This window comes from Propithecus coquereli, unplaced genomic scaffold, assembly GCF_000956105.1.
Source record: "Propithecus coquereli isolate 6110/MARCELLA unplaced genomic scaffold, Pcoq_1.0 Scaffold482, whole genome shotgun sequence".
NCBI lineage: Eukaryota > Metazoa > Chordata > Mammalia > Primates > Indriidae > Propithecus > Propithecus coquereli.
In genome coordinates this window covers 2,031,301-2,056,664 of record NW_012150641.1, presented here as the reverse complement: position 1 = coordinate 2,056,664, position 25,364 = coordinate 2,031,301, and the positions used below count along the sequence as shown (strand labels likewise).

The window sequence follows — 25,364 nt, the reverse complement described above, 5'->3', positions numbered from 1 at the left end:
AATTTTCCTTTCAATTTGGAAAAAGGGTTAGAGCTGGTTTAAGGTAGGGCTGGCCATTCTGGACATGGAGATCATGTGCCCAGCAGTTGTGTACATCAGGCTATGTCAACTTGTCTGTGAATGTTTCTGCCTGGAGGTTGGAACCAAGTCGGCTTAAGCCTACTGGCTACAGCAATTACTGCGAAGTACCTAGAGTCAACAAGCCCTCACATCTAAATTGCTGGAAGTTGTTATCCTAAGAGGGAGCACAGGGCTACAACTCCAGGGATCCCTGTGGGACAAGGTTAGCATGTCCTTTTCCCCCAGACCCACCAGCCACACAAATAATTGCACCTAGCATCCCACTGTGGAGCACAGTTTGTTTGTCTTGTTGGTTTATTGGCCTAGAGAGTTGGACACACACACAAATCGGAGATAAATATTGGTCAGTTTCTCTAAATCTGGGTCCTCACTACGTATAGAGCTAGAGTCTGTAGAATTCTAAATCCTGCGTGCTGTGGCACAGAACCAGTGGCCTTCCCACTCTGCCGTCACCCTTCTTCCCAGGGAACGTGGGGAAAGAGGGCACAAACTGACAAGACTTGATCATTTTCAAAAGACGAAACTGCAAAATCCCATATTTCCAACATCTGAAACTCACAATATTCAAATTCCCCAGCTCAGATACATATATTTTAATCTCCACTTAGCCACAATCTCATTTGTTGCCCAGAACCACCAAATTCCAGAAGCTATTTTCCTTAATCATATTTTAAAAAAAATAAATGTCTACAATCTCAATTCTCCCAAAATGTCCATAGTTTGGAATTTTGATCTATTCTGAAATTCAAATTCCCCAATCCATCCTCAACTCCTTCCATTGTTCCATGCCTGTTTGCCTGAGAGGAGTACAGGTTAAGGATACAGGGGCACTGTCATCACATCTGCCCCCTGCCTCTAGGCCTTCCTCAGTCTCTCTTGTGGTTCCACTGTATATATAGATATATATAATTTGTGTGTAGATATATATACGTATTCTTTATTATGTATTTTTCTGTTTTTCTAAAGTGCCAGAAACAAGATTTGTGAGAATTTTTAGTGATTTTTTTTTTTTTTTTTGCATTTTTCCCTGTTTGAAACTTTTCGCCCCCTTAAAAATTGGAACTTGGTACATTCAGTAGGAAATTCTTCACTCAGGCTGTGGCCAAGACCAAGAAAAGTGCAAAGAGACAGAGGAATGAAGGAGTGTCTCCTCCATGGTTAACATTCAGGGAGCCTGTCGAAAACTTCCCCTTTCCTGTGGGCTGGGAGGGGAAGAGGGGGCAGGAGGATGCTCCTGGCTCTTCCTCTAAACTCACCTCCCTCCAGAAGCCATGATCTTGCCCTCCCAGCAACTGCTGCAAGGGCAGCCATCTTGGCCCCAAAAAACAGTAGCTGGGGAAAGGCTGCCATTTTGATGACAGCAACTTTTCCCCTTTTTAAACTGCACTCCTCTAATTCCCATTTGTCAAATTTGCTCCCGCAAACAGGCTCTCCCTTGTGAGCTGTTTTTTTGGTGGGGAGGTGAGTGGGATGGGAAATGTTCATCCAATCACAGAGCAGGGAGGCCCAGTTTTCAAAGAGAATTAGGAGCAAACATTTCTTCATCTCCCCCACTGGAAGGAAGTATAGGGACCCCTGACCAGGGTTAACTAGTGCAAATTAGGGATTAGGGACTATGGTCCCTGCACCCCATCCCTAGGCTGGGATCTTTGGGTGTGGGGAACTGAGTCAAAGATGGGGTATAAGGTGCTATTCTGGAGGGAAAGTTGGTGGGGACACCCCAAAGCCCACCAGAAGAGTAGAATGGTTCCCCCAAAACCATCTGGAGTGATTGGTGAGGGAAGATGAGGGTAAAGGTAAGGATGGAAGGTCATGTGCAAATCTTGGGCTTACCTACCCATCCAACCCCCATCTTTTTTCTGGCTATTTGGTCTAGTCTGGGAGAAACCATCAGGAAAAAAACAGGGAGAAAGTAGATTCCCTTCTCCATCCCACACGGAGCTCTTCCCTCCTGGCCCCCAAATCTGGTTTAGCCCAGAAGAGGCCATAGGTAGAGGCAGGAAGAGGTGTGACCTATTCACCTCTTCTGCCTTGGAAGAATCTGGGGCTCACTGGATTTGGGGGTCAAGATTTCCCTGCCCTGGGCTGGGAAAGTGCTCAGCTATGAACAGAGGGGTAGCCCTCCCCCCAACACCTCCTTGACCTGGACTGGGAGAGGCCATCTCCAAAGTCTAGGGGTATGGGGAAGAATATGGAAGATCCAAAGGCATGGAAGCCAAGGAAGGCATGGCATCTTCACGCAAAGGAGACAGGGACAGAGAAACCCACCCTTGGGAAGAATGGAATCCAAAGCCACGCTCCCAGGTGTGTGGGTTCAGGTTTCACAATGGTCTGGTCCAGGCCCTGGGCCATACAGAATGGAATGTGCTAGGAAGCATCTGGGGGAGGGCTTAGAGAAAGCTTCAGAACAAGGGGGAATCATTAGGTGAGAGAGATGGTTTCCCCCTAGGTTTACAAATCAGAGGAGCAGGTTAGACATTCAGAGCTGGTGGGGGCCGTGAGTAGAGATTCAGATAAGTATATTGCTCAGTTGCCCCAAGGGCTGGAGAAAGGATGGGAGCTGGCCCTGCCCCTCATGGAGGCCATTCCCTGGAGGAAGCTTGAGAGGGGAACCACCAAAGATCCCTTCCCAGGAGATGGGAAAACTACAATCTCACACAAAGCAGCCTGACGCCTGAGCTCCAAGAGCCCCCAAGTCCCTGCACAAGAGTGTGGAGGGGCTCCCAAGGGGCAGGGAGGCCAGGGAGCTGGTAGTGGTGGAGGGTTCAGGGAGGGTGGCATCTGGAGAAAAGGGGACCTGGTCCCAGAGCTCACCCCACATCTCCCTTCTGGGTTCTCTCAAGCCCTTTCCTTTCCCCTTCTCCCTTAGGGGGAATGGGTGGAGGAAGAGTTGGGGGTGGTGGTGTTGGGGGAGTAGGGGGTGCTGCTTGAGGATTCACTGCGTAGCCAAAGACCCCTGGTAGGAAGGGAAGGGCCCCGCCTCCCTTCTCATCAGGTAGGACCATGTTGAGAGCAACCGGGAGAGCAGCCAAGTTGCTGAAGTTATAAGGGTAGGCAGCAAGGAGCTGAGGGCCATAGACGAGTGGGTAGGGCTCAGGGTAGAAGGTAACTTTGGCAGCCCCCATCCCTTCTAGCCGGTCCCCCTCACCAGCACCCCCTGGCCCCTCACTCCCAAGTTTTCCCCTGCCACCACCAGGATCCCGGCTACCCCCAATGAGGGCCAGTGGAAATTCCTGCACAGGTGGGTACACATAGTTGCCCCCTCCTGCCACCACCGGGGGCTCCTCACCCCCTGAAATGACAGGGTCCTGGAGTGAGGCGGTCTCGGAAGCTTCCTCAGCAGCAGCATTCCCACCGCCTGCCTCCCCGCTGGATGAGGAGACTTGCATTTCTTGGGGGGCCTCCTCCTTGACATCCCCAGGCCTGGTGCCAGCGCTGCCCTTGGAATAGGCAATGACAGGTGTGGGGGTGCCCCCCGGCCGCTCAGCAGCGTGCCTCTGCCCATGGCGGCTCAGAGCAGCTGCTGTCTTGCACACCTTGGCGCAGTGGGGGCAGGTGAAGCGGGTAGAAGGCCTCCGTCCAGCCCGGGAGCTGTGGGAGCCTCCACCATGGGCCTCCTGGTGCTTTCGCAGCTTCCTCAGGGTGGCGAAGGTTTGTGCACAGTCCCCACAGCGGTGCCTCCGCTCTGTGCGGGCACGTGTTGGGCTCTCAGCTGCTGGGGTCTCCTCCCAGCTCCTCCTTTCCAGCTTCTGCCTCCAGCGTGGTGGACGGCGGCCTCGGGGCAGCCCACTGCCACCACCACCACCTCCGGCAGCTCCAGCCTTGCGCTTAGGCTTGTATGAGTAGTAGGGCCTCCAGAGCTGGTCCTCCCCACTAGCCTTTGATTCCTCCTCCTCCTCCTCCTCCTCCTCGTCCTCCTCCTCCTCTTCATCGTCCTCACTCTCCTCCACCTCCTCTCCACTCAGCTCCCCAGGACGCAGGTCAGTTTCTGAGATGCGGCGCTTGACAATGGCCTCCTCCCCGATGCGCACAGTGATCTGACACAGTGGAGGTGGAGCCTGTAGCTGAGAAGGGCCCCGGCCGGGCCCTGCAGGGAGACCCCCGCCCCCGCCAATCCCGCCCACTGGCTTGGCTGTGTAAGTCAGAGTCCTCCCAGCCCGTGGATTCCGGCCCTTGGCCTCCTCTGTGGCGGTGGCCATGGCTGGCCCTGCAGCTGTGGCTGGGCTGACCACTGTGACTGGGCTGGTGGGTGTGGCTGCAGGCTCTGGGGGAGGAGGTGGGTACTCCCGTTTCTTGGGAGGCCTCGGGGGAGCAGTGTAAGTGATGACCGAGGCGGCCTGGGACCCTCCTGTGCTGGCCAGCCCACCCCCCGCTCCACCACTGCTACTGCCCCCGTGGACAATGACAGAGGGGGCTGGGTGAGCAAAGGTGATGACAGAGGGTGGGGGACCAGGCTCTGGGACAGGTGGAGGTCTGGGTGGTGGGCTGGCTGGCATTGCCACAGGGGCCGGTGTGTTGAGGTTTGGAGAAAGGGGGGCCTCTGGAGCTCCCTGGCTGTAGGTCTTGTAGGGCCGCTTGGCTGCCCGCATGGGGAGTAGGCGGTACAGCTTGAGAGTATTGAGCTTGGGCTTGTAGCCTCCATTGGGTGTCTTCTCACTGGCTAGGAGGCCCGGGCTAATGCCATGGAAGGCTCGCTGGTGGGTCTTCAGGTTATAATAAGTGACAAAGGTCTCCCAGCAGAAGATGCACTGGTACCTGGGCCAGGACAGCAGGGAATAGGGCAGGAACAGAGCCACTTAAGTCAAGGGCCCTGAAGTTAGGCTTCAGCTTCCCAGGTCCTCTACTGCCCTCCACGCAAGCCTTTAACTTCCCCAGCCATTTGCTCACCCTCCTTTCATGCTGTTTATCTCACCCTGCCAGCCTCAGGAGGGCCACTGTACTAGCTCAGCACCCCCCCACTGGCCGTGAGACTCTTGGCTTCAGCTGTTCCATCTGGGATCCAGCCTAACTCACAAAGCCTTCTTCTGAAGCCCGAAGGACAGAATAGGGAAATGACTTATGAACAGAGACGTACTATGGAAATACAAGACACTGTTCTGAGTATTATATCTATTGCTGGGCATGCCTGCACTTCCATAGTCCTTTCCAGTGAAGGCAACTTTCTCTTTCCTTTTAGGGGACACGGCACGTAGAGGTCCTGACTGACGTCAGCTGAAGGAACTGGGGCTGGAGGGAGGCAGGTGGGTGAGTGAGGGTAAGCAGGGCTAGTCTCGGGATGACTCTCTGGGCCCCATGCGCTGCCCATTCCCTCCCTTGTCCCTGTGGTATCTGAGTACTGGCCCTTGGACCCCGCCCCAGGCTACTCACCTGCGCTCCCCGGTGTGCCACACCTCGTGCTTAGTGCGGTACTCAGCTAGGGCAAACACCTTCTCGCAGTAGCGGCAGGGGTACTTCCTCCGCCATGAGTGCACGTTGCTGTGCCGCTTCAGGCTGGACAGCGTCACATAGGACCGCTCGCAGGCCGCACACACGTACAGCACGTGGCCGCCCACCACCTTTACCACGTGCTCGGGGCCGCCTCGGAAGCCCACGGGTGGGGGCAGAGCTGAGGCATCCACTCCTGCAGGACCACCGGGGCCAGAGCCCGCAGCCCCCAGCCCTGTAGACCCCCGAGTGCTGGCCCCCCGTCGGCACTGGGCCTCGTGGGTCTGCAGCCGCTTGGGATGGATGAAGCTTTTTCCACATCGAGGGCAGGGGAGGGGCCGCCGGGGCAATGGGGGCTGTAAGTCAGGGGCCTGGGCCTCAGCCCTGTCACCCTCCCACTCCACAGCTGGCCTAGGCCCAGGCCCAAAGCTGTTGTCTTCAGGCTGTGAGGTGGCCATGGGGGCTGGGGTGGGAGGGACCCAGGCATCACCTCCCTCCCCTAGGCCCTGCAGGCGGGAGATGCCCAGACGCCGTCCCAAAGCTCCAATCTCTGCTACAGCTGCCCCGTCCCCTCCGCCACCAGGTAGTGCGAGCCGGGCACTATAGATGAAGTTGAGGACATCAGAAAAGGCAGCTGCTGGGACCCCTGGCAGTTCCAGGACTCGGGGTGGGGATGAAGCAGGGGGAGAGGCTGGAGGGGGAGAGGAGGAGGAAGAAGAGGAGGAGGAGGAAGAGGAGGAAGAAGAAGAGGAGGAGGAAGAAGAGGTGGAGGAAGAAGAGGCAGCTGTGGTGGCAGCAGGGTTGGGAGCTGAGCCCCCAGTAACTGGTGGGAGGGGCAGTGGGGCTGAAGCGAGCAGAGCCTCTCTGAAAAAGGGACTTGAAGCAGCCAGGACACTGCGGTGAGCGGGGAACTTGGTGTCTCCAGCTATGAGGGTGACGTCACAGAAGATGCCACGGAGCCGCTGCTCATTGAGCTGGCGTAGGACAGCAGGGGCGTGGGATGGGTCCGTCACCTCTGCGGGAGGGGGCATGGCGCCAGCCTAGACAGCAGAAGAGGCCAGGGAGAGTCTCAGAGTCTTAGAGGCTGGGCAGAGGGGCAAGGCTCTCTAAGATCAGGGAGGTGAGCTGGGAGGGGGTCAGGGACTGGTCAAAAACTAGTGGAAGGCTGAATAACTTCAGGTCACAGAACTTAACCCTTAGCCACTCAAGTCTGGCCAATGTCCCAGACCAGTATGTCTAACATCCAGGGCTGGAAGAGGCCAGGGATACTTCAGGTCATGGTGAAGGTCAAAGGGTCATGACCTCTAAAGCCACAGCCTAGAGAAGCAATGGAAATCTCTCTCTCACTAGAAGGAGGAGGAAGCTCCCACAACTACTGATAGCCATTTCACAGAACTCCCCAGCCTAGACAAAATGGCTGCCCTCGCTGGCCTGCTGCCTTGGGTCTAATTTTCCTAGCTGCGGTTCTCTCGGCACCTCTTACCTGAGAGCACAGCCAACATGGAGCAGAGCGGGCCGTGGCTCAGCGAGTCCCTTCTGCTGGGCCTGTTCTTTCTGTGGAGAAACAGAAACCATGTCAGGGGGACCTAGAGGAAGAGGCAGGAAAGGGTCCTCAGGAAGGGAACTGGGAAGGAAAGGGCCCCAGGAAGTGAGAAGTGGCACAGTGTTGGGGTCAGAGAGGACATCTGGGCTGCTCTGCAAAGCCTGATCCCTCCCAGGAGTCTTGTCAGGTTACTTGTTTAGCTGTGTCCAGTCAAACCTAGGAGGCCACACACATTATTGCAGAGCCTTGTTCTGCTGGCCCAGAGAAGTACAGCAACAAGATAATTTGCATATTCCCAATTCACCTCCAAGCAATACAGCAGCACAGTTCAATCCCATAGGTTCAGGGTAGCCTGGCAGATCACTCTCAAGTCCCTTTGGCCCAATCTTGGGGCTCAGAGGAAATCAAAAGATTGTCTTTTACCACAATGGTCTTGTTTACATATCTAAATATATTTGTGTGAGCTTTTTTATTGGACCTAATTTGGTAGATATTCAAATTAGGAGAGGACCTCTTCACATACCCCAAACCCCATTAATCTTAGAGGGGGTTTCTGGCCCAGTTGCCAGGTGACCACTGAAGACCACTGACTCATACAAATACCAGCCTGCTCCAGTCCCTGGGGGACACTGGAAAGGCGACCAGAACAGGAGTGAGGAGGCTTGGGCCTCACTCCTTACTGAGACCTGGTGGCTTAGGGACTTTGGCTTAAAAAGAGGGGAACTGCAACCCCTACCTCACCTCTTGCTGGGAGGCTCATCCAAAGTCACACAGACCTGGTAATAATAGGTGAGGTCTGTTCACAGACCCAGGCCTGCTGACCTGAGAGCAGAGCTCTTGGGCTCTTCTCATCCGCTCTCCACAAAGCTTGGGAGCTCTCTCCTCTCTTTGAGGGCATCCTTCCAAATGCGCTGGGTCACACATGTCCCTAGAGGTATCCTGCATCAGGAGTCCCTCATACAATTCCCTGAAAAATGTTCTTTTCCCATATATCACACATACTGTCTGGACTCAAAGGCCTTCCCGTCACACATACCCCATCTCACATGCCCCAAAAGACTTTTCTGACATCTCTTCTGGACAGGAAGAAGGAAGGTGGTAAACAGGGGTGATATTCAAAAGTTTTAACAACCCTGACGGTCAGGCATAGATCAGGTACTGGGTCAAGTGCTTTCCTGTTAGCTGCTGAATTGTGGACAGTCTGGGAATCCTGGGAATCCCGTGGCTGGTGTTCAGGCCTCCCACTCCCTTCCATGACAGCCACTGGCCCACTGGGACCCCAAGAGAAGGTGCTTTATTTGTATTAATAGCATCTCATTTGCTCCTCATCACTACTCTGAAAGGTAACAGCTTCCCCACTTTAAAATGACAAACTGTGGTTCAGAGATACTAGAGATGCCCAAGGACATATGACCAGTTAGGAGCAAGGCTGGGATCTGATCCCAGGAAGTCTGGCTCCAAAGCCTGTATTCCTGATGACTTCACCATACCACGATGAAGGCCCCCACTAGGGCACCAATAGCCCATCTGGTGCTTTTCTGAAAATTAGAAGAAAGGCCCCTTCCTCCAGGAGGTAGCAGCCTGCACAGGTGAGCAAAGTCAAGGTTCGATTCTAGTCCCCGTTCACTCCCTTGGCCAGGCCTGCTCACCTGCACAACCATATGCGGCGTGGTTGGTGCCTACCCTGACTGCTACAATACTTGAACAAGGCCTGACAGGGCTTCTTAGAACCACAAAAATACAAAGCTGGACTGGCCATTGCAGATCACCCAGAATCATATCATCATGGTCTCTGTAGCTGCCATTTATGAAATACTTATTATGTGCAAAATGTAGTGCTAAGCATTTTATCTGCATCACTTCATTCCAACACTCAACGACCACAGTGAGGATTCTGGTGTAGAGAAATTGAATACTCCAAACTCCTCCCTTTCAGGTCGAGGGAACATAGTGCTAACCAAGCTGGGGTTTGGACCCAGCTCTCCAGAGTTCAAGTGCCCTACCCCTGGCCACTGCCCTGCAAGGGCTTATGGGAGGTGGAGAAGATACTAGCTTTGTGACCCTGGGCAAGTTACATAGCATCTTTGTACTCAGTTTCCTTGTCTATAAGGGGGGAGTGATGAATAGTTCTCACTTTGTGGGGCTGTTGTAAAGATTAAATGAGCTAATGACTGGCAGTACCTAGATCTTGGAACTCGGCCCCAGAAAATGGTAGGGGAAGTGTTGAAGAAAAAGAGGCAGAAATCGGGCTTTGTGGTAAGTTTGGTGGCTCTGTGGTTTTAAATGTTTTATTTGTTTGTTCTTACTGTTTCTCTACTCTTGACTGCCTGTGTCACCTCAGAGGTGCCACTGAAGCGGGGAATCTGAGCATGGCCGCCAGACATTCTCTACCGCTCGTTGTTCCCTCTGCCTGGAATGTTCTTTCCTCCAGATAGCTGTGTGCTTCACTGCCCCACTTCCTTTAAGCCTTGACTCAAAAGTCACCTTCCCAGAGGCCTTCCCTGGTCAACCCCCCACCTCCCATAACTTCCTATCCCCCCTACCCTACTTTATTTTTCTCCTTGGCACTTAGTAAAACATATTGCTCATTTACATCTAGAATGTAAGCTCCAAGGGGTGGGGAGTAGGGATTTTTGTCTGCTTTGTTCACTGCAGTATCTCCAGTCCTTATAATAGTCCTAGCACATAATGGGAGGTAAAACATGTTTTGGAAATGAATGAACCTGCCCTCAAAGTCTGCCTGGAGTCCATCCACCCGCAAGAAGGAAGCATCCTCAGTGCCAGACTGAGCACTGGATCACTCCTGGGGCACTCACAATTTGCCTGATACACTTCTAGGTGCTTCACCTGCCTTGCCTCCTTTAATGATAGCCTCAAAACGGCCACCCATTTTGTTTTTCTACCTTTATTTATAAAGAACACAACTCCCCTCGACACAGACACACACACATTCCAAGGAGGAACCCATTAAAAACAACAGAAGTGAGAACACTGGGACCTTACTTAACACCAGTCTGGGGTAACTGGCAACATTTTCTCAGATATGACATCTCACCTCAAAGACAAGAAGAGAGACCCTGGCCTGGAGGGCCCACCCACCTACAAAGCAGAAAGCTCCACTCTCAATATCTGGCATCATCAAACTGTCCCGTTTCAAAGATCATCTTGATATAATGGGGTATTATCCCAATTTTACTGAAGAGGAAACTGAGGCTCAGAGAGGGATGTACCTTGCTCAAGGTCACACAGCTTGTAAGTAGCAGTCAAGATTCAAATCCAGGCCCAGCTGACCCCAGATGCTGAATCTTTCCCTGTGCCATACTGCTGGATCCTGTCCTGAAAGGGCTTATGGCAGCCAGCTGGTTACATAAATCACCACACAAGGTCTCACGTGCTAAGTGCTAAATGTGTCATGTCTGACTCCACCCTTTCCCTTGCTCCACATCCAGCAGTCATAAGTCTGGCTGAAACTGTGGCAGAGCTTGGGAATAGCTCTGGAAGCCTTCCCTTCAACCCACCTCTGGTCCCCAAACTAGCTCAGGTCCTTGTTAACACTCACGCAGTCCCAGGCCATGGCCTGCCAGCTATCCCCCAGCCGCCAGGCTTACCTTCTTCCACCCAGCCCTCCTCCCACTGAGGGTCAACATCCCTAACCACAGCTCAGGTGCCACCACACCTGGGCTCAGAAACATTCAGTGGTCGCTGCTGACTCCAGAATAAAGTTCAGATTCCTCCACCAGATATTTAAGGGCTCTGGTCTAGCTTCAATCTTCCTTTTTAATCTTGCCTTATGTTGTGCTGTCTTAAACATCCAGTGTAAGCCAGGTACGGTGGCACGTATCTGGAGTCCCAACACACCCAGTGTGCTCTCCAGCCTTTACACATCCTACACCTCCATGCTTCTGCCTGTGCTGGCTCTCCTGCCAGAAATGCCCTTTCCCTGATCTCTTCTCAAATCCCTCCAAAATGTTAAGATCTAACCCAAATGCCACCTCCTTGGCCCTCCCTGACCCACAGGACAAGGACAATCTGTTCTCTAACTCATCAACCTTTTGAACCCCTATGGCCAGTACCCACATTATACAGCAGCAGAAATTTAGCGTCTCACGTCCTAGGCTGGGACTCCACGAGCACACTGGTTTTCTGAGATGGATTGGTGCAGTTGCTAAGGTCTGCAGAAACTGGGGAGAAGAGGGCGTGTGTGTCGAGGGGGGTGCAGAAAGGTCCATTGAATGCTCCAGAAGGGCAGCAGAGTATAGCAGTTTAAGAACACAGGATGTGGAACCTGACTGCCTGCGTTCAAATATAGCTTTACCTCTTTCTAGCTACGCGACTTTGGGCAAATTATTTAACTTCTCTAGGCCTTGGCTGCATCACCTGAAAAAGGGAGGTAATTAGAGCTCCTACTTCCACAGTTGTGAGGACTGAGTGACGCATGTAGAAGCACTGAGAACAGCGCCTGGTACACAGTCAGTGCTAAACAAGTGTTTGCTGCTACTGTTACTAGGAAAGTCCAGAGAAGGGGATTCTCAGTGCTGGCAGAGGACTGACTGGCAATGGCATAGCCCCCAAACTGTAGTCACCATCCGGGTCCGTTTCCCATGTGCTGCTGGAAGACAGGTAGGGCAGGTAATTAGCCCCACTTTACAGATGAGGAACTGAGGCTCACTCAGGTAAAGTGCCCGTGAGGAAGTGGAAGAGCCCGCAGAACTCAGCTCTAATCTAGGGCTCCTTCGCCTTCACCCGCTGTCATCGTCATCGCACCTGTTGTTGTGCAGGCTTTGCACGGCAGCCAGCCCCCTCCCAGCCCCTGTGCCGGAGGAACCAGCCACAATGCCCTCCTGTCCCCGGTGTATACACATCCTCCCTGCCAGGCCCGGCACAGTACACAGTGGTGTGCAGGGTTGGAGTGCACGCACGCACACATCCCTACAGAAAGGCCCAGGCCCCAAAGGTGAGGAAAACCTGTTCTGAGGAATCTGCCTAGTGAGCGAATTCCGATCCGAGGCCCTTCCACAGTTGCAGCAGTGGGGCCCAGTGTGCGTCAGAGATACCCGCAAGGGGGGCAGAGAGAGGGTGGGGGCAAAGTGGGAGGAGGCTGAAAACTTCACGTTTCTTTTTTCCATTTTAGTGACAAGAGTCACACCCGGCCTTTACATAAACATGGCCAAGGAGCCACTCTGTCTAAGCTCACTTCCCTTGCAGCCGCCCAGCCTCTCCTCCGGGTGACCCTGACATGCCAGGCAGGCCAGTTCGGGGCAAGCACACCGACCCTGTAGAAGACTAGCTGGGCCACTCCACAACACCCATGCCTCCGCCTGCTGCCCTTGCTCTGCCCCGCATTTATCTGGCACCTTCCTCATAACATATCTCCCCCCACCCACAGCCTTCTCCTTCTGCCCCCGGCAGCCCCACCACCACTTAAGCACACAGAAGGTAGGCACGTGCACGCGCGCGCGCGCACACACACACACACACACACACACACACACACAGCTTGCAGCTGGTCTCTCAGGTCTGAGGCCCACACTGCCCTTGTCACGCCACCTCCCTCCCATGTGCTTTCTGACCAGCTCGCCTCCCAGCCCAGCAGCCCAGACAGGCTCCCACAAACAACGTCACAAAAGAATCCCGTGGAGAATGTTGCAAACACAAAACCTTCCTCTTGCTTGGCTGCCTAAGATCCCATAAACACAACTGGCACATCCCACCCTAAGCCCCTCACACCAATGTCAGCTGACCCACAGGCACCCAAGACACACCCTGGGGTTTCTCACTCCCCTCATGATCTGCGGGATCTGAGTTCTAGATGCGCAGCCCCCATGCAACTCGCTCATCACAGACACACAAACCCATCTGCTGGCCTGTCCTCCACAACTGGACCACACCTCAGCAAGGCTACAGAAATGGGACCCAGACATGACGCCTTCTGACTCAAAGGTCTACAACCACCCCCTCCAAATGGGCACATACACCCTGCATTCTGGCGCCCTCCACAACACAATACACCACGCCAGCTGTGCAGAAAATAGTTCATAAACAGTTCGTATGTGCAACACGAGACATACATGCAAAAAAACACACGCTGGTAGCAAACATACATACAACCCCACATTGAAAAAACTCCGCACTCAGCGTATCATGTCCTGCTTAGAATGCCCATCTGTCACCCAAAGCCACAGGGCCACATCTTGTAATTCTGCCCCACAACACTGGACACCCCTCCTGGTTTTCTATCTCCATAGCCCAGGGAGGGCCCTATCAGGATCCCTGGCTGCTAGACCAGCAAACGGTGGTGCCCCGAGAGGTTTACCTTGACCCACAACACAGCATGAGACACAATCTCCAAAACTCACAGCCACAACCCTGCCCCGACGGCGCGGCGGTTCCGGGGCCCCAGTTCGCCCTGCGCACCCCGCATACCCCAACTCTGGGGCGCTGGGCGGCCCACCCCTCCCCCTCTCTGCCTGGCTCCTACGCCATCGCCCTCCCAGCAGCTTGCAGCGCTTGCCCGGGCTCACACCCGCCCCACCCCACCCCCAACCTGCCCCACTGGGGGAGGGGGACATTAGGCTGCAGAATTAACCCTTCAAAGGGGGAGTAAGCGCGGCCCCTTCCACGGCCCCAGGCGATCGCGTCCCCCCGCCGCCGCTCGCTCGGACGCCATACCCGGGCCCCCTTAGTCGCCCCCCAGCGTCGTGCGCGCCCGGGGGCGGGGCCAGGCTCAGCCCCCGACCCCTGAGCCCCCAGGTCAACCCCAAAGGCTAGCGGCCGGGGCCCCCGCGGTGCCGGGCAGCGGGAAAGGGGGCCCGGCAGTTGGCTCCGGTCCGCCCTGGCCCTGCCCGGTTCGCCCCGGGGCCCACCTGACTGCGATGGCGCCGCGTCCGCCAGGCCCGGCTCATCACCCTGGCCGCCCCCGGCCGCTCCGGTTTCGCCCGCCTCCAGCTCCGGCTCCGGCTCCGGCCCCGGCCCCCCCAGCGCCTGGCCCCGGCCCGGCCCCGCCGCCGCCGCCGCCGCCGCCGCCGCCGCCGCCGCCGCCGCCGAGAGGAGGCCGGCGCAGCGCAGCCGACACCAACACTAAGCTCCGAGCGTCCGACGGCCTTCGCCGGGACGGATCCGCGCAGGACACCGAGCCGCTCTGGGCCACCGGGCGGGTGGATACCGAGCGGGGCGCGGCGCAATGTAGCACCCCGGCAGGGGCTCACGACCACCCACTCCTTGGGAAGGGACTCCCCCCACACGCCCTTCACTCAGCTGCGCACACCGCCTGAGAGCAAAACACACTTGCTGTCAGGGCGCAGACACGCAACATGGCAGATTCACAATCGGCCCCAGTGGGACCCACAGACCTAGGGGCAGCAGACTCACAGGGGCAGCCCTGGACACACACACACACACACACACACACACCATCCCAAGGAATGCGCAGGGACCCACACCCGGCCACCAGCAAGGAAGGCCCCAGCGCTAGCTACACCACTGGCACACATCATTGACCGCCAGCCCAGATGAACATGTAGCTTGGTACTTTTGTCCCCACCAGCAGAAATATCCACATTTATATACTTGTACATAAATGCAGAGCCGTTGGTGTGGGCCTCCTTGGACAGCACCAAGAAAACACCAGGTGGAAGCACACAGAAGAAACACATTCCTGAAACTCCGCAGGGACAATCCGAAGGACTCCTCCCTTGGTGCTGGAAAATTAAAAACTCAGGAGGAGTCAGAGGAGCCAGCCGTCAGAGCCCCTTTCCTTAAGACCTTTCTGAATCAAAGCAAGATATAAATAAACAAATTAATTTAAAGCCACAGAGCTAATCATAAAGAGAAAAAAGAATCAGACAAATTTTGGAGTCAAGGAGCCATAAATATAAAACATGGAGAGTTGGAATCAATGAGAAAATAGGCCCACCACCACCTGAGGAAGGTTCCAGGGAAGAACCCCACCCCCACTCCAACCAGGTCACAATGGCTGGAGCTCTGAGGGGCCCAGGCCCCCAGAGTCAGGAGAAGAGGAGGAAGTCCAAGGAAAGATGGTGAGTGTGGGGCCAGGGGGTGCATAGGGCAACACTCCCTTCCTGAAGCTCCTGGCTGCTCCCCTTCCCCTCCTCCCATAAAACTTCCCAGCTACCCTAGAGACACTCACAAATGAAATTCATCACGTTGTATCCAGATGTCGCTGGAACCTGTGACATCACACAGACACACAGCATCTAAGGCCACCTGCCCTTCCTCAAACCAACAGAGCATCCCTGGGTCTTTTTTCTCCTCCCAGGAACAACTTACCCAGAGAAATAGGATGCTTCAGGACTGCTCACTCCCTGCTTCCTGCTTTAGATGCTCCAGGCCCACATTGTACCACCTCATCCATCTTTCAGGCCCTTTCTAGCTCCTAAGAGTTCCTCAGCAAGAGAGCCTGCCCCTCTTCTGTCCCACAGGGTCCTGGACCCCCAGCCTGGCATTGCCCTGCCCCAGGCTCCCCAGGCTTGGCTGCCCTCATGCCCAAGCTCCTTTCTCCCTAACAGGCTGGCAGTCACCCCTACTTCAACCTGCCTGACTTCACCCAGCCATCGCCGCCCTCCACTCCGCCCAGCCTCCCCTCGCACCAGCGCTGCTGCCGGCCCTCCGATGCCACCAAGGGTCTGCTCGTGGCCCTGCTGGGTGGGGGCCTGCCTGCTGGCTTCGTGGGCCCCTTCTCCCGTATGGCTTACCAGGCTTCCCATTTTCCCTCACTGGAGCTGCTCATCTGCCGATGCCTCTTTCATCTCCCCATTGCCCTGCTACTTAAACTGCGTGGCGACCCACTGTTGGGACCTCCTGATGTCCGAGGCCGGGCCTGCCTCCACGCCCTGCTCAACGTCCTCAGCATTGGATGTGCCTACAGTGCTGTTCAGGTGGTGCCTGCTGGCAACGCTGCCACAGTTCGCAAAGGCTCTTCCACTGTCTGCTCTGCTCTCCTTGCCCTCTGCCTCGAGAGCCAGGGTCTCAGCGGCTATGACTGGTGTGGACTATTGGGCAGCACCCTGGGACTAATCATCATTGTGGGACCTGGACTAGGGACACTGCAGGAGGGGACCACAGGCCTCTACACTGCTCTGGGCTATGTGCTGGCTTTCCTGGGAGGCCTGGCACTGTCACTGGGGCTTCTGGTCTATCGTTCCCTGCACTTCCCCTCCTGCCTGCTGACAGTGGCCTTCCTATTTGGCTTGGTGGGGCTGCTGGGTTCTGTGCCAGGCCTTTTTGTGCTGCAGACCCCTGTGCTGCCTAACGACCCTCTGAGTTGGAGTTGTGTGGGGGCAGTGGGGATCCTTGCCTTGGTCTCCTTTGTGTGTGTGAGCTATGCAGTCACCAAGGCCCACCCTGCCCTGGTGTGTGCTGTCCTGCACTCTGAGGTGGTGGTGGCCCTGATGCTGCAGTATTACGTGCTCTATGAGACTGTGGCACCTTCTGACATCATGGGGGCAGGGGTTGTGTTGGGCAGCATTGCCATCATCACGGCCCAGAACCTCAGCTGTGAGAAGGAAGGGCAGGTGGAGGAGTGACATCAAACTTGAGAGCCTGGGGGTTGGGGGGGCAGGGGTAAATAGAGACACTGAAATACAAATATGGGCAAATCAGTGACTGGAAAAGAACTGGTGTGGGAGAGGGACACCTCTTGGAGTCAAGGGTGACTTGGGGAGATGGTGGAGAGAGGGAGTATGTGGAAGACCTGGAAACAAGTCTGGGGACCAAAGGATGTAGAGTCTAGGCCATGTCCTAGGAATCAGGACTTAACTAAGGGATAAAGTCTGAGGAGCAGATCCAAGGGGTTGAGGCAGGCAGGCTGTGGGCCATGGGGAGGACTTCCCTCAGCAGCAGAGCATTGGGGCTGGAGTGTTCCCGGGTGTTAGAGTGAAGACAGAGCAAGCAGCTGCACTGGGGGAGGGAATTCCCGCTGGGCCACGGTTTCCTTTCCTCATGGTTGCGACCCACCTTGGGGTGGTAATGTGACATTGACATCAAACAAGGATTACTCTGAATGTGGCTGTGCAGTGGTGTCATCTCTGCTTTGGAGGGAGAGTGGAAGTCCTATAGTTGCTCTTATTGGAGAATCCCTTGGGATCCCCGCCCCCCATCTTATTTCTGAAATATTCTATAAGGTAGATTTCCTAATGTTCAGATTTCTTGACCCCAAATCCCCCGGGACTTTCTTGTCCCGCCCCATGGCTAATCTACTTTTCCTGGATTGTCGCGGTCCCGTGATCTCTCCCGGAGAGAGTGGCCAGCCTCCTTCGGGAGCAGGCCTCCGAGCTGAGGCCTCTTCGAGTGGCTCAGGCCGGGAATCCAGGACTAAGACTTGGCACAGCGCTCCCTGAGAGGCCCGGAGATGCCCACTCATCTCTGGAGGCCGCTTGACAAATATCGGCTACTTCCGGACAAGCAATTGCCCTCGCCATCTTGATCTTCTCATGCATATTCAGCGCGAGACTGCATATTCATGACCAAGGACGGCCCCTGCACTCCCGCCAGGAACCCACTCGGGAGCACCCAACCGGACCCGCCTCCATTACCGATTCGCAGAACAGACCATTTTCCAAATTAGGGGGGGATGTTTTAGTGAGAGACTTCCGCTGAAGATGAAACCGTGCTCCAAACTAGAATAAAAGCGGTCTAATTTTACCCTTGGTCCTTCAAATCTTAAATCTCAGCGCAGGAGGGAGCAGCGAGGGGAGGCGGCGCGATTTAAAAAATCCCCCCTCCCTGTCATTCTAAGGGCCGCCCAACCAGGGAGCCGCGGAGAGAGGATCAACGACTCGAGCGCGCGCCCCGTGCGGGCCGGCGCAGGCGGCCCCGTAGCGCAAGGGAGGGCGGGAAAGGAAGGGGCGGGGACTCAGGGGCGAATCTATAAAAGGCGTCATCCGGCGAGTTCGCTTCTCAGAAGCGCCGAGAGCGCGGCCGGGACGGTTGGAGAAGAAGGCGGCTCCCGGAAGGGGGAGAGACAAACTGCCGTAACCTCTGCCGTTCAGGAGCCCGGTTACTTATTTATTCGTTACCCTCTTTCTTCTTCCTCCCCCCAAAACCTTTTCCTTCCCCTCCTCCTTTTTTTTTTCCTTTTTGTGAGCCAAAAATCTCCGGAAAGGGAGAGAAGAGCTCGTTTCGTTCCTTTTTATTTCCCCGCCTCTTTCCCTCCCCCACCTTCCCCCTCCTCAGTCTTTTTCCTCCCAACTCGGGGAGGTCCTTCCCGGCGGCCGCCCCGACGGGGTCTGAGCACCTAGGCGGAGGCGGCGCAGGCTTTTTGTAGTGAGGTTTGCGCCTGCGCAGCGCGCCTGCCTCCGCGATGCACGGGGGTGGCCCCCCCTCCGGGGACAGCGCATGCCCGCTGCGCACCATCAAGAGAGTGCAGTTCGGAGTCCTTAGTCCGGATGAACTGGTAAGCTGCTCTGCCCTCCCCTCGTCCTCCCTCCTGCGCCTGCGGGCGGGGCTGGATGGTAGCCGCGGAAACTTGGCATTTCCCGCTGTCTGCTGGTGACGGGCTGGAAGCATGGCTTAGCAGCGCCAAGGCCATGCAGGGTCCAGCCTCGGGCTTCCCGGAGTTAGATTTTGCATGGATTTGAGCAAACTTAGTGTCGGAGATGGGGGCCTGGCTGGAGTGTGCGAAGGAGGGAGAGAGGGGTAACTGATTCCACCTTCCAAAGTTACTGACGTTGAACGAAATCAGACGGATCCTAGGGAGTCTTTGCAAGTTTGGATAGGAAGCCAAACCCCAGATTTTCCCCTCCCCTTCTACAGATATTAATCAAACACCTGCTATGTGAAAGCCACAATAGACTCTGAGAATAGAGAGCTGAACACGACAGACAAGGACCTTGACTTCCAGAGCACTTTCTGTGGAAAAAGGCAGGGGAGACAGACAATAAGCATGAATAAATGAATCAAAAAGATAATTCAGTTAATGGCCAAGTGTTTGGAATAAAGTAACGGGGTAATGCCGGGAGAGTCACTGAGGTGGGGTTGCTTTGGATGGGATGGTGTCAGGGTCTGGGAAGGCCTGTCTATGGAGGTGACATTACCTGAATGATAAAAAGCAGCCCATCATCTAGACCATAGATTCTAGGGCAACAGCTTTTCAGGCAGAGGGAACAGTAAGTGCAAGGGGTCTGAGGGAGAAATGAACATGGCCTGTTCTAGAGGCTGAAAGGCGGCCAGCGTGGCTGGAGTTTAGTGGGTGAGGAGAGTGATACAGAAATAGGTTGGAGAAGCATGGGATATTGTGAATCATGGTAAGGAGTCAGGATTTAATTCTGTTTCCTGTAGGAAGTCATTGGACAATTAAAAATTAAAAGCAGGAGAGTGACATCAGGTTTACAGTTAACAACAACAACAACAAAACACTGCTGTGGTATCTCTGTGAAGAACTGATTGTAGGGAACGGTAAGAATGGAAGCAGGAGAGGCCAGAGAGAGGAGGATAGTCCTAGGGGAAGAGCTGCTGGTGACTTGGACTTCTTCCTTTATGGAGCTAAGTAGAGGAAGCTAGTTGGCTGGAGAGAATGGAGTTAAGTGGCTATATTTGTGGATAATTTTGCTGGCGAGAGGGTTCAGCTATGTCAGGAGTCAGAACGTCCTGACTTCACTCATACCACAGAATAAATTCCAGACGAAGTTAAGATTTAAATCTTTAAAAAAACCCTAGGCCGGGCGTGGTGGCTCACGCCTGTAATCCTAGCACTCTGGGAGGCCAAGGCGGGCGGTTTGTTTGAGCTCAGGAGTTCAAGACCAGCCTGAGCAAGAGCGAGACCCCGTCTCTACTAAAAATAGAAAGAAATTAATCAGACAACTAAAAATATATATAAAAAAAAAAATTAGCCGGGCATGGTGGCGCATGCCTGTAGTCCCAGCTACTCAGGAGGCTGAGGTTGGTGTGAGCTAGGCTAACGCCACGGCACTCACTCTAGCCAGGGCAACAGAGTGAGACTCTGTCTCAAAAAAAAAAAAAACAAACCCCTAAAGGCCAGACACTGTGGCTCACACTTTGGGAGCTGGGACAGGAGGATTGCTTGAGAATTGCTTGAGATCAGGAGTTTGAGACCAGCCTGAGCAAGAGTGAGACCCTGTCTCTACAAAAATAGAAAAATTAGTGGGGTATGGTGGCTCATGCCTGTAGTCCCAGCTACTTGGGAAGCCAAGGCAGCAAAATTGCTCGAGCCCAGGAGTTTGAGGTTGCAGTGAGCTATGATGACGCCACTGCACTCTGGCCTGGGTGACAGAGTGAGACCCTGTCTCAAAAAAAAAAAAAAAAAGAAAAAGAAAAGAAAACCCCATAAAGCACAAAAATTGAAGGCTTGTGTGAGCTGTTACCGGGGGCAAAAATACTTAATAGTAATGACTTAACTATAGGTAAATTTTAAATGGTGCCTAAAATGAGCCAAGCAGTATAAATACAAGGAAGAACAAGGCAGATTTCACTACTAAAAAATTAGGACCACTTCTGCTTATTAGAGGCACCATGGGCAAAGCCGAAAAACAGACTGGGAAACAATATTTGCAATGTGGTGGACAAGGTTAGATTTCTTAATATACAAGGAAAGCTTACAAATCAGTAAGGAAAGTACGGATCTACTGGAAAAATGGATAAAGATAAAGGGTATGAATAGACAGTTCACTGAAGTAGTACAAATGGCCAATAAAAAAATTGACTTCCTAATAAAAACATGTAAATTAAAATTGTTTTCCTTATCTGATTTTTCCCTGCTGGCAAAAACATTGGGATATGGGCATGCTTATACATTGTTGGTAGAAAGATAAATTGGTATACTGTTTTTGGAGGACAGTTCTATCAACTGTTTAATTTAACCAGTTATACCTTAGCCCAGCAGTACCATTTTTAAAAATTCATCCTTAAATAAAAAAATCTTAATTTCTTCCCTCAGTCATGTCCCTTTCCCAGTCCTGAATGATTCTGAAAATAATTTCTCCATTTATTCAGTTACTCAGGCTGAAAACCTAAAAGCCATCTTTGATTCTCTTTCTCACAGTCTCCACTTAGTCCATCTGCCAGAGTGTCATTTCTGCCTTTGGAAGTAAATCTAGAATCCAGCCATTGATTGATTGGTTGATTGAGACAAGGTCTTGCTCTTGCAGTGGCATGATCATGGCTCACTGCAACCTCAAACTCCTGGGCTCAGGCGATCCTCCTGCCTCAGCCTCCCGAGTGGCTGGGACTACAGGTGTGCACCATCACATCTAGCTAAGTTTTCTTTTTTGTAGAGGTGCAGTCTCGCTATGTTGCCCAGGCAGGTCTTGAACTTCTGGCCTCAAGCAATGCCCGCCTCCTCCTTGGCTTCCCAAAGTGCTGGGATTATAGGTGTGAGCCACTGTGCCCATCTGGAATCCAGCCATTATGACCATCCCCACCACTGCGTGCCCCCATATTGCACCTCACTATCATCTTTAATGTGCAACTAGGGGCCAGAGCAACTACTGCAGTTGCTCTAGCCCCTAGCTGTTCTTCCTACAGTTTGCAGAACATCTAGAATAAACTAGAGAGCTAGGTGTTTTCATCTGCATGGTATTCTCTCCAGAGGATTCAAACTCCTTTCTTCGGCCTAAAAAGTCCTATATTATTTGGCCCCTGCTTGCCTCTCCTTCTCATTGCCAGTCTCCTCTTCGCTATTCTCTAACCGCATTGACTGCTTGCTCTCTAACACTGCAAGCTTATTCCTGCCTCAAGGACTTTGTTATTTACTGTTCCTGCTGCTTGGAACAACGTTGCCCAAACCTCTGCATGCCTATTCCTTTATGTCAGTATGTTCTCTGTCGAGGTACCGTATCTATAGGAGCTCTTCCCTGACCAACCTATTTAAATAGAACCTCCTTACATTCTCTAACTCCTATCCTCTACTATATTTTCCTTCACAGCCTGTCACTCCTCAAAGGATTAGTCTTTCTGTTTCTTGTTTCTTGGATAGAATGTAAATTTCATGAGGGACCTCGTCTGTGTTGTTTTCCTTTGTTCCCCCAGCATCTCGTATAGTGCCTGCCACATAATAGGCGAGTCATAAAAATTAGTTGAATAAATAAGTAAATGAAATAATTTGACAGATATGCAAAGATACATGTAGAAGGATTTTTTTTTGGCAACATTGTTTGAAAATGACAATTATGAACACTTAAATATTTGCTAACAGGAACCCTATTGAATAACTCTGGGTGTCATCTTACAATAGAACCAGACCATCCCAATAGGTTAAATCTGCTGTTCCCAAACTGTGCTGATGCACCGCAAACTCACAAGGGCATAGTGAGATATTTTAAAATTTCAAGACAAGCACAGGTGCATTTGTCAGAAGCCCTGGAAATTACCAGTTCCAGGTAGTTCAATTTCAACATTAGATGGCGCTAAATCCCTTTCCATGACGTCATGTCTTTGTAAAGCTGGGTTTTTAGCAGTTGCTAGGTAGCGGGAAAAATCAGTTGGTACGAGAAATTAGATTGGTGCTGTCCATTCTGATTCCAAAGTTCGGAAAGTTGTGCAGTGCCTAACAGGTGCCATAAGTAAGTAATTATGGTTGAGAAAGAAGAATACTTTTATTTTAATATATTAAAATAGTTTTTTCAGCTTATGTGTGTTATTTTTTCAAATGGCTAGGAAGTGACTAGGATATAAATACTTCAGTTGTTTGGATCTAGGTACTTAATAAGTGGCTCTCTTTTGGCCTAGGGAGTGCTGTGAAAGTTACTGAGACAGTAGGGGCACTGTGAACTGATAATATTAAGGAATCTCTGGATAAATGAAAAAGCTACTGAACAGTTTGCAGAATGAGGCCCTATTTATGTTAAAATTGGAACATATTTGCATTTTTAAAAAATATGGAACACTGTTGATAAAACGTTCCGGGGGTTATCTCAGGGGTGTGGGATTATAAGGGACTGTGATAGTGCTGTGTATGGCTTGCAGTGTGTATATATAGTGCTTCTGTATTGCTGGTCTAACAGATGGTTTGACTTTCCATAGGAGGATGGGGGAGTAGGGGCCCTCTTGTTGTGAAACAGGTGGTATTGAGGCTAGAATGTTTTCTGGAAGTTTGGGGGAGGGTGTATGGAGGTAAAGAGGACTCTGAGTTGGCTTTGAGATAGAGCAGTTGTCTTTACTGTCATAAGATGGATTTGGATGTTGCTATGTGCGGGGAAAGGAAGCAAGGAGAGTTGCTGTTAGGGCTTTATACAAAGTAACACACAGTTGGGGGTTGGGGTGCTTGATTTCATTGGCAGGGGTTGACCCCTGTTCATTAAAAACAGCGGTATGCCATGGACTGCATAACATTTTCTTTATACCCCAACTTACTCAGAGAAGAATTTAAAGCAGTAATATACTCTTTTAGGTAGAGTTGATGAGTCAGAAGATTATCCTTCAAATTATTTATAATCTAGTGAGGGATTTCCTATATATGCAGCAAATATTTACTGAGCCCCTACCGTGTGCTAGTTACCGTGCTAGGTGCTGAGGATATAAAGATAAATAAAACATGATCCTTGTCATCAAGGATTACAGTCTGGTGGGAGAGACAGATGTGTAACCAAGTAATTAAAGTTGGGCTGAGAACCTCGCTGGGGTGTGGATAAGGCTAAGAAGAGTTACTGCCGGGCACGGTGGCTCACGCCTGTAATCCTAGCACTCTGGGAGGCCAAGGCGGGCAGATTGTTTGAGCTCAGGAGTTCGAGACCAGCCTGAGCAAGAGCGAGACCCCGTCTCTACTAAAAATAGAAAGAAATTATCTGGACAACTGAAAATATATAGAAAAAATAAGCCGGGCATGGTGGCACATGCCTGTAGTCCCAGCTACTCGGGAGGCTGAGGCAGTAGGATCGCTTGAGCCCAGGAGTTTGAGGTTGCTGTGAGCTAGGCTGACGCCACGGCACTCACTCTAGCCAGGGCAACAGAGTGAGACTCTGTCTCAAAAAAAAAAGAGTTACCAAAGACTTTACAAGGAGGTGACATCTGAACTGGGTCTTAAAGAATGAATAGAAGTTTACTCCAAAGGGGACACGTGAAGCAAAAGGAATTTTGAGAAAACTATTGTATATGGAACCCAAGTATGGGGGGTGGGAGAATGTGGTACCAAATAAAGCTGTAAAAGTGAGTTGAAGCCAAGTTGTAACGACCCTGTCTGCTTTGCTGAAGGCAGATGAAAGAAATGAGTATTTACTGAGACACTGTGGCAGGCCTTTTGTTCTGTGACCTCAGGGGCAATACCTGAAAGAGAACACAGCTAGAACACTGGCCAACCCCTCAGGAGTCTAACCTTTATCCTGTAGAGAGTGAGAACCAGTGTTTGTTTGAAAGGTTGGGTGCTAAAGTAGTTCGTGGATGATCCAAAAATGACAATTTGTTAACTTACGGTGGAGAGGTTGTTCTTCTCATTAACCAGGATATTCATGCCTGTTGTCCAGGACACTGCCTGGCCCAGTTTCAGAATGCCTGGAAGCAGAATTAGTCATTAGAAGGGTGGTTGGCTTGGGGAGCATAGACTTTGAGCAGAGAGAGGTGAAAAGTTTTGAGTGTAATTTCCCTTAGGCCCCTCTGCAGTGTCTGTTCTGGCAGCCAGATTCATGCCGCTTCTGCTTTTTTTGTGTTTCTTTCAAGATGAGCAAATCCCCTTCTTCATGTTTTCCATAGGATGGAATGCAGCTGATGAGATCCCAGCTTTGTGAATTTAGTCACACACCAGCTCTGTCTCCCAGAGATTTCTACAGGTCATCTTGATGAGAATTTTGGATGTTCAAAACCTCTTCAGCCTTGCATCCGTAGACCGTTTTGGTTTCTACCCAGCAGTGGCTAATCAAATCTATGAGGGGATTACTGGTGTGATGGTCATGGGGTAATCTCTCTTTTTTCAAATTCTTTGAGGGCACCTCCCTGCAGTGGAGGGTCCTAAGCAGTGTGGTTCAGTTCAACATTTGCTGGGAGCTTGCCATATGTCAGACAAACACATGGGATTCAGGATAATTGAGGGATGCTGCCTGCCTGAGGGGTGCTTATAATCTACAGGGAAGACAGACCCCAGTAGATGATTGCACTGCAGTGTTGGATGTGCAATGAAAAAGGGGCTGTGGAAGCACAGAGAGGGGCCCTCGTCCATCTTGGGGAGGCTGTGGAAAAGCTTCTTGGAGGAAGCGTTGCCTGAGCTTTGTTATGAAATGGGAGTTTGTCCAGTGGGGAGGGACATTCTAAGTGGAGAGAGGCACTGGCATGTAGAAAACCCGGGAGGAGGAATGCAGCATATGTTGTGCTGGCGATAGGGGACCCCAGGGGATTCTGTTACTGAGGAGTAAACAGG

General features: G+C 52.4%; 3 protein-coding genes across 4 annotated transcripts in view; 2 read left to right on the top strand and 1 right to left on the bottom strand.

Annotated features, from left to right (window-relative positions):
- Window positions 1-345: 345 nt before the first annotated feature.
- On the bottom strand, window positions 346-14,071 carry ZBTB4 (zinc finger and BTB domain containing 4). The gene is made up of 4 exons (XM_012655714.1): window positions 13,912-14,071; window positions 6,989-7,059; window positions 5,449-6,545; window positions 346-4,836 (listed from the first exon to the last, which is right to left on the bottom strand). Exons 3-4 carry the CDS (start codon window positions 6,534-6,536, stop codon window positions 2,892-2,894), a joined length of 3,033 nt encoding a protein of 1,010 aa, XP_012511168.1. The 5' UTR covers window positions 6,537-6,545; window positions 6,989-7,059; window positions 13,912-14,071; the 3' UTR covers window positions 346-2,891.
- An 890-nt stretch (window positions 14,072-14,961) lies between these two features.
- Window positions 14,962-17,071, top strand: SLC35G6 (solute carrier family 35, member G6). The gene is made up of 2 exons (XM_012655713.1): window positions 14,962-15,084; window positions 15,574-17,071. Exons 1-2 carry the CDS (start codon window positions 15,082-15,084, stop codon window positions 16,588-16,590), a joined length of 1,020 nt encoding a protein of 339 aa, XP_012511167.1. The 5' UTR covers window positions 14,962-15,081; the 3' UTR covers window positions 16,591-17,071.
- A 902-nt stretch (window positions 17,072-17,973) lies between these two features.
- POLR2A (polymerase (RNA) II (DNA directed) polypeptide A, 220kDa) overlaps window positions 17,974-25,364 on the top strand; it is a 28,227-nt gene continuing 20,836 nt past the window's right edge. Inside the window, exon 1 of one of the 2 annotated variants that reach the window (XM_012655711.1) lies at window positions 17,974-18,458. In XM_012655711.1, coding sequence (XP_012511165.1) covers window positions 18,366-18,458 — 93 coding nt within the window. In that variant the 5' untranslated portion in view covers window positions 17,974-18,365. The remainder of the gene's footprint in view (window positions 18,459-25,364) is intronic. The other variant, XM_012655712.1, reaches the window with a different exon arrangement.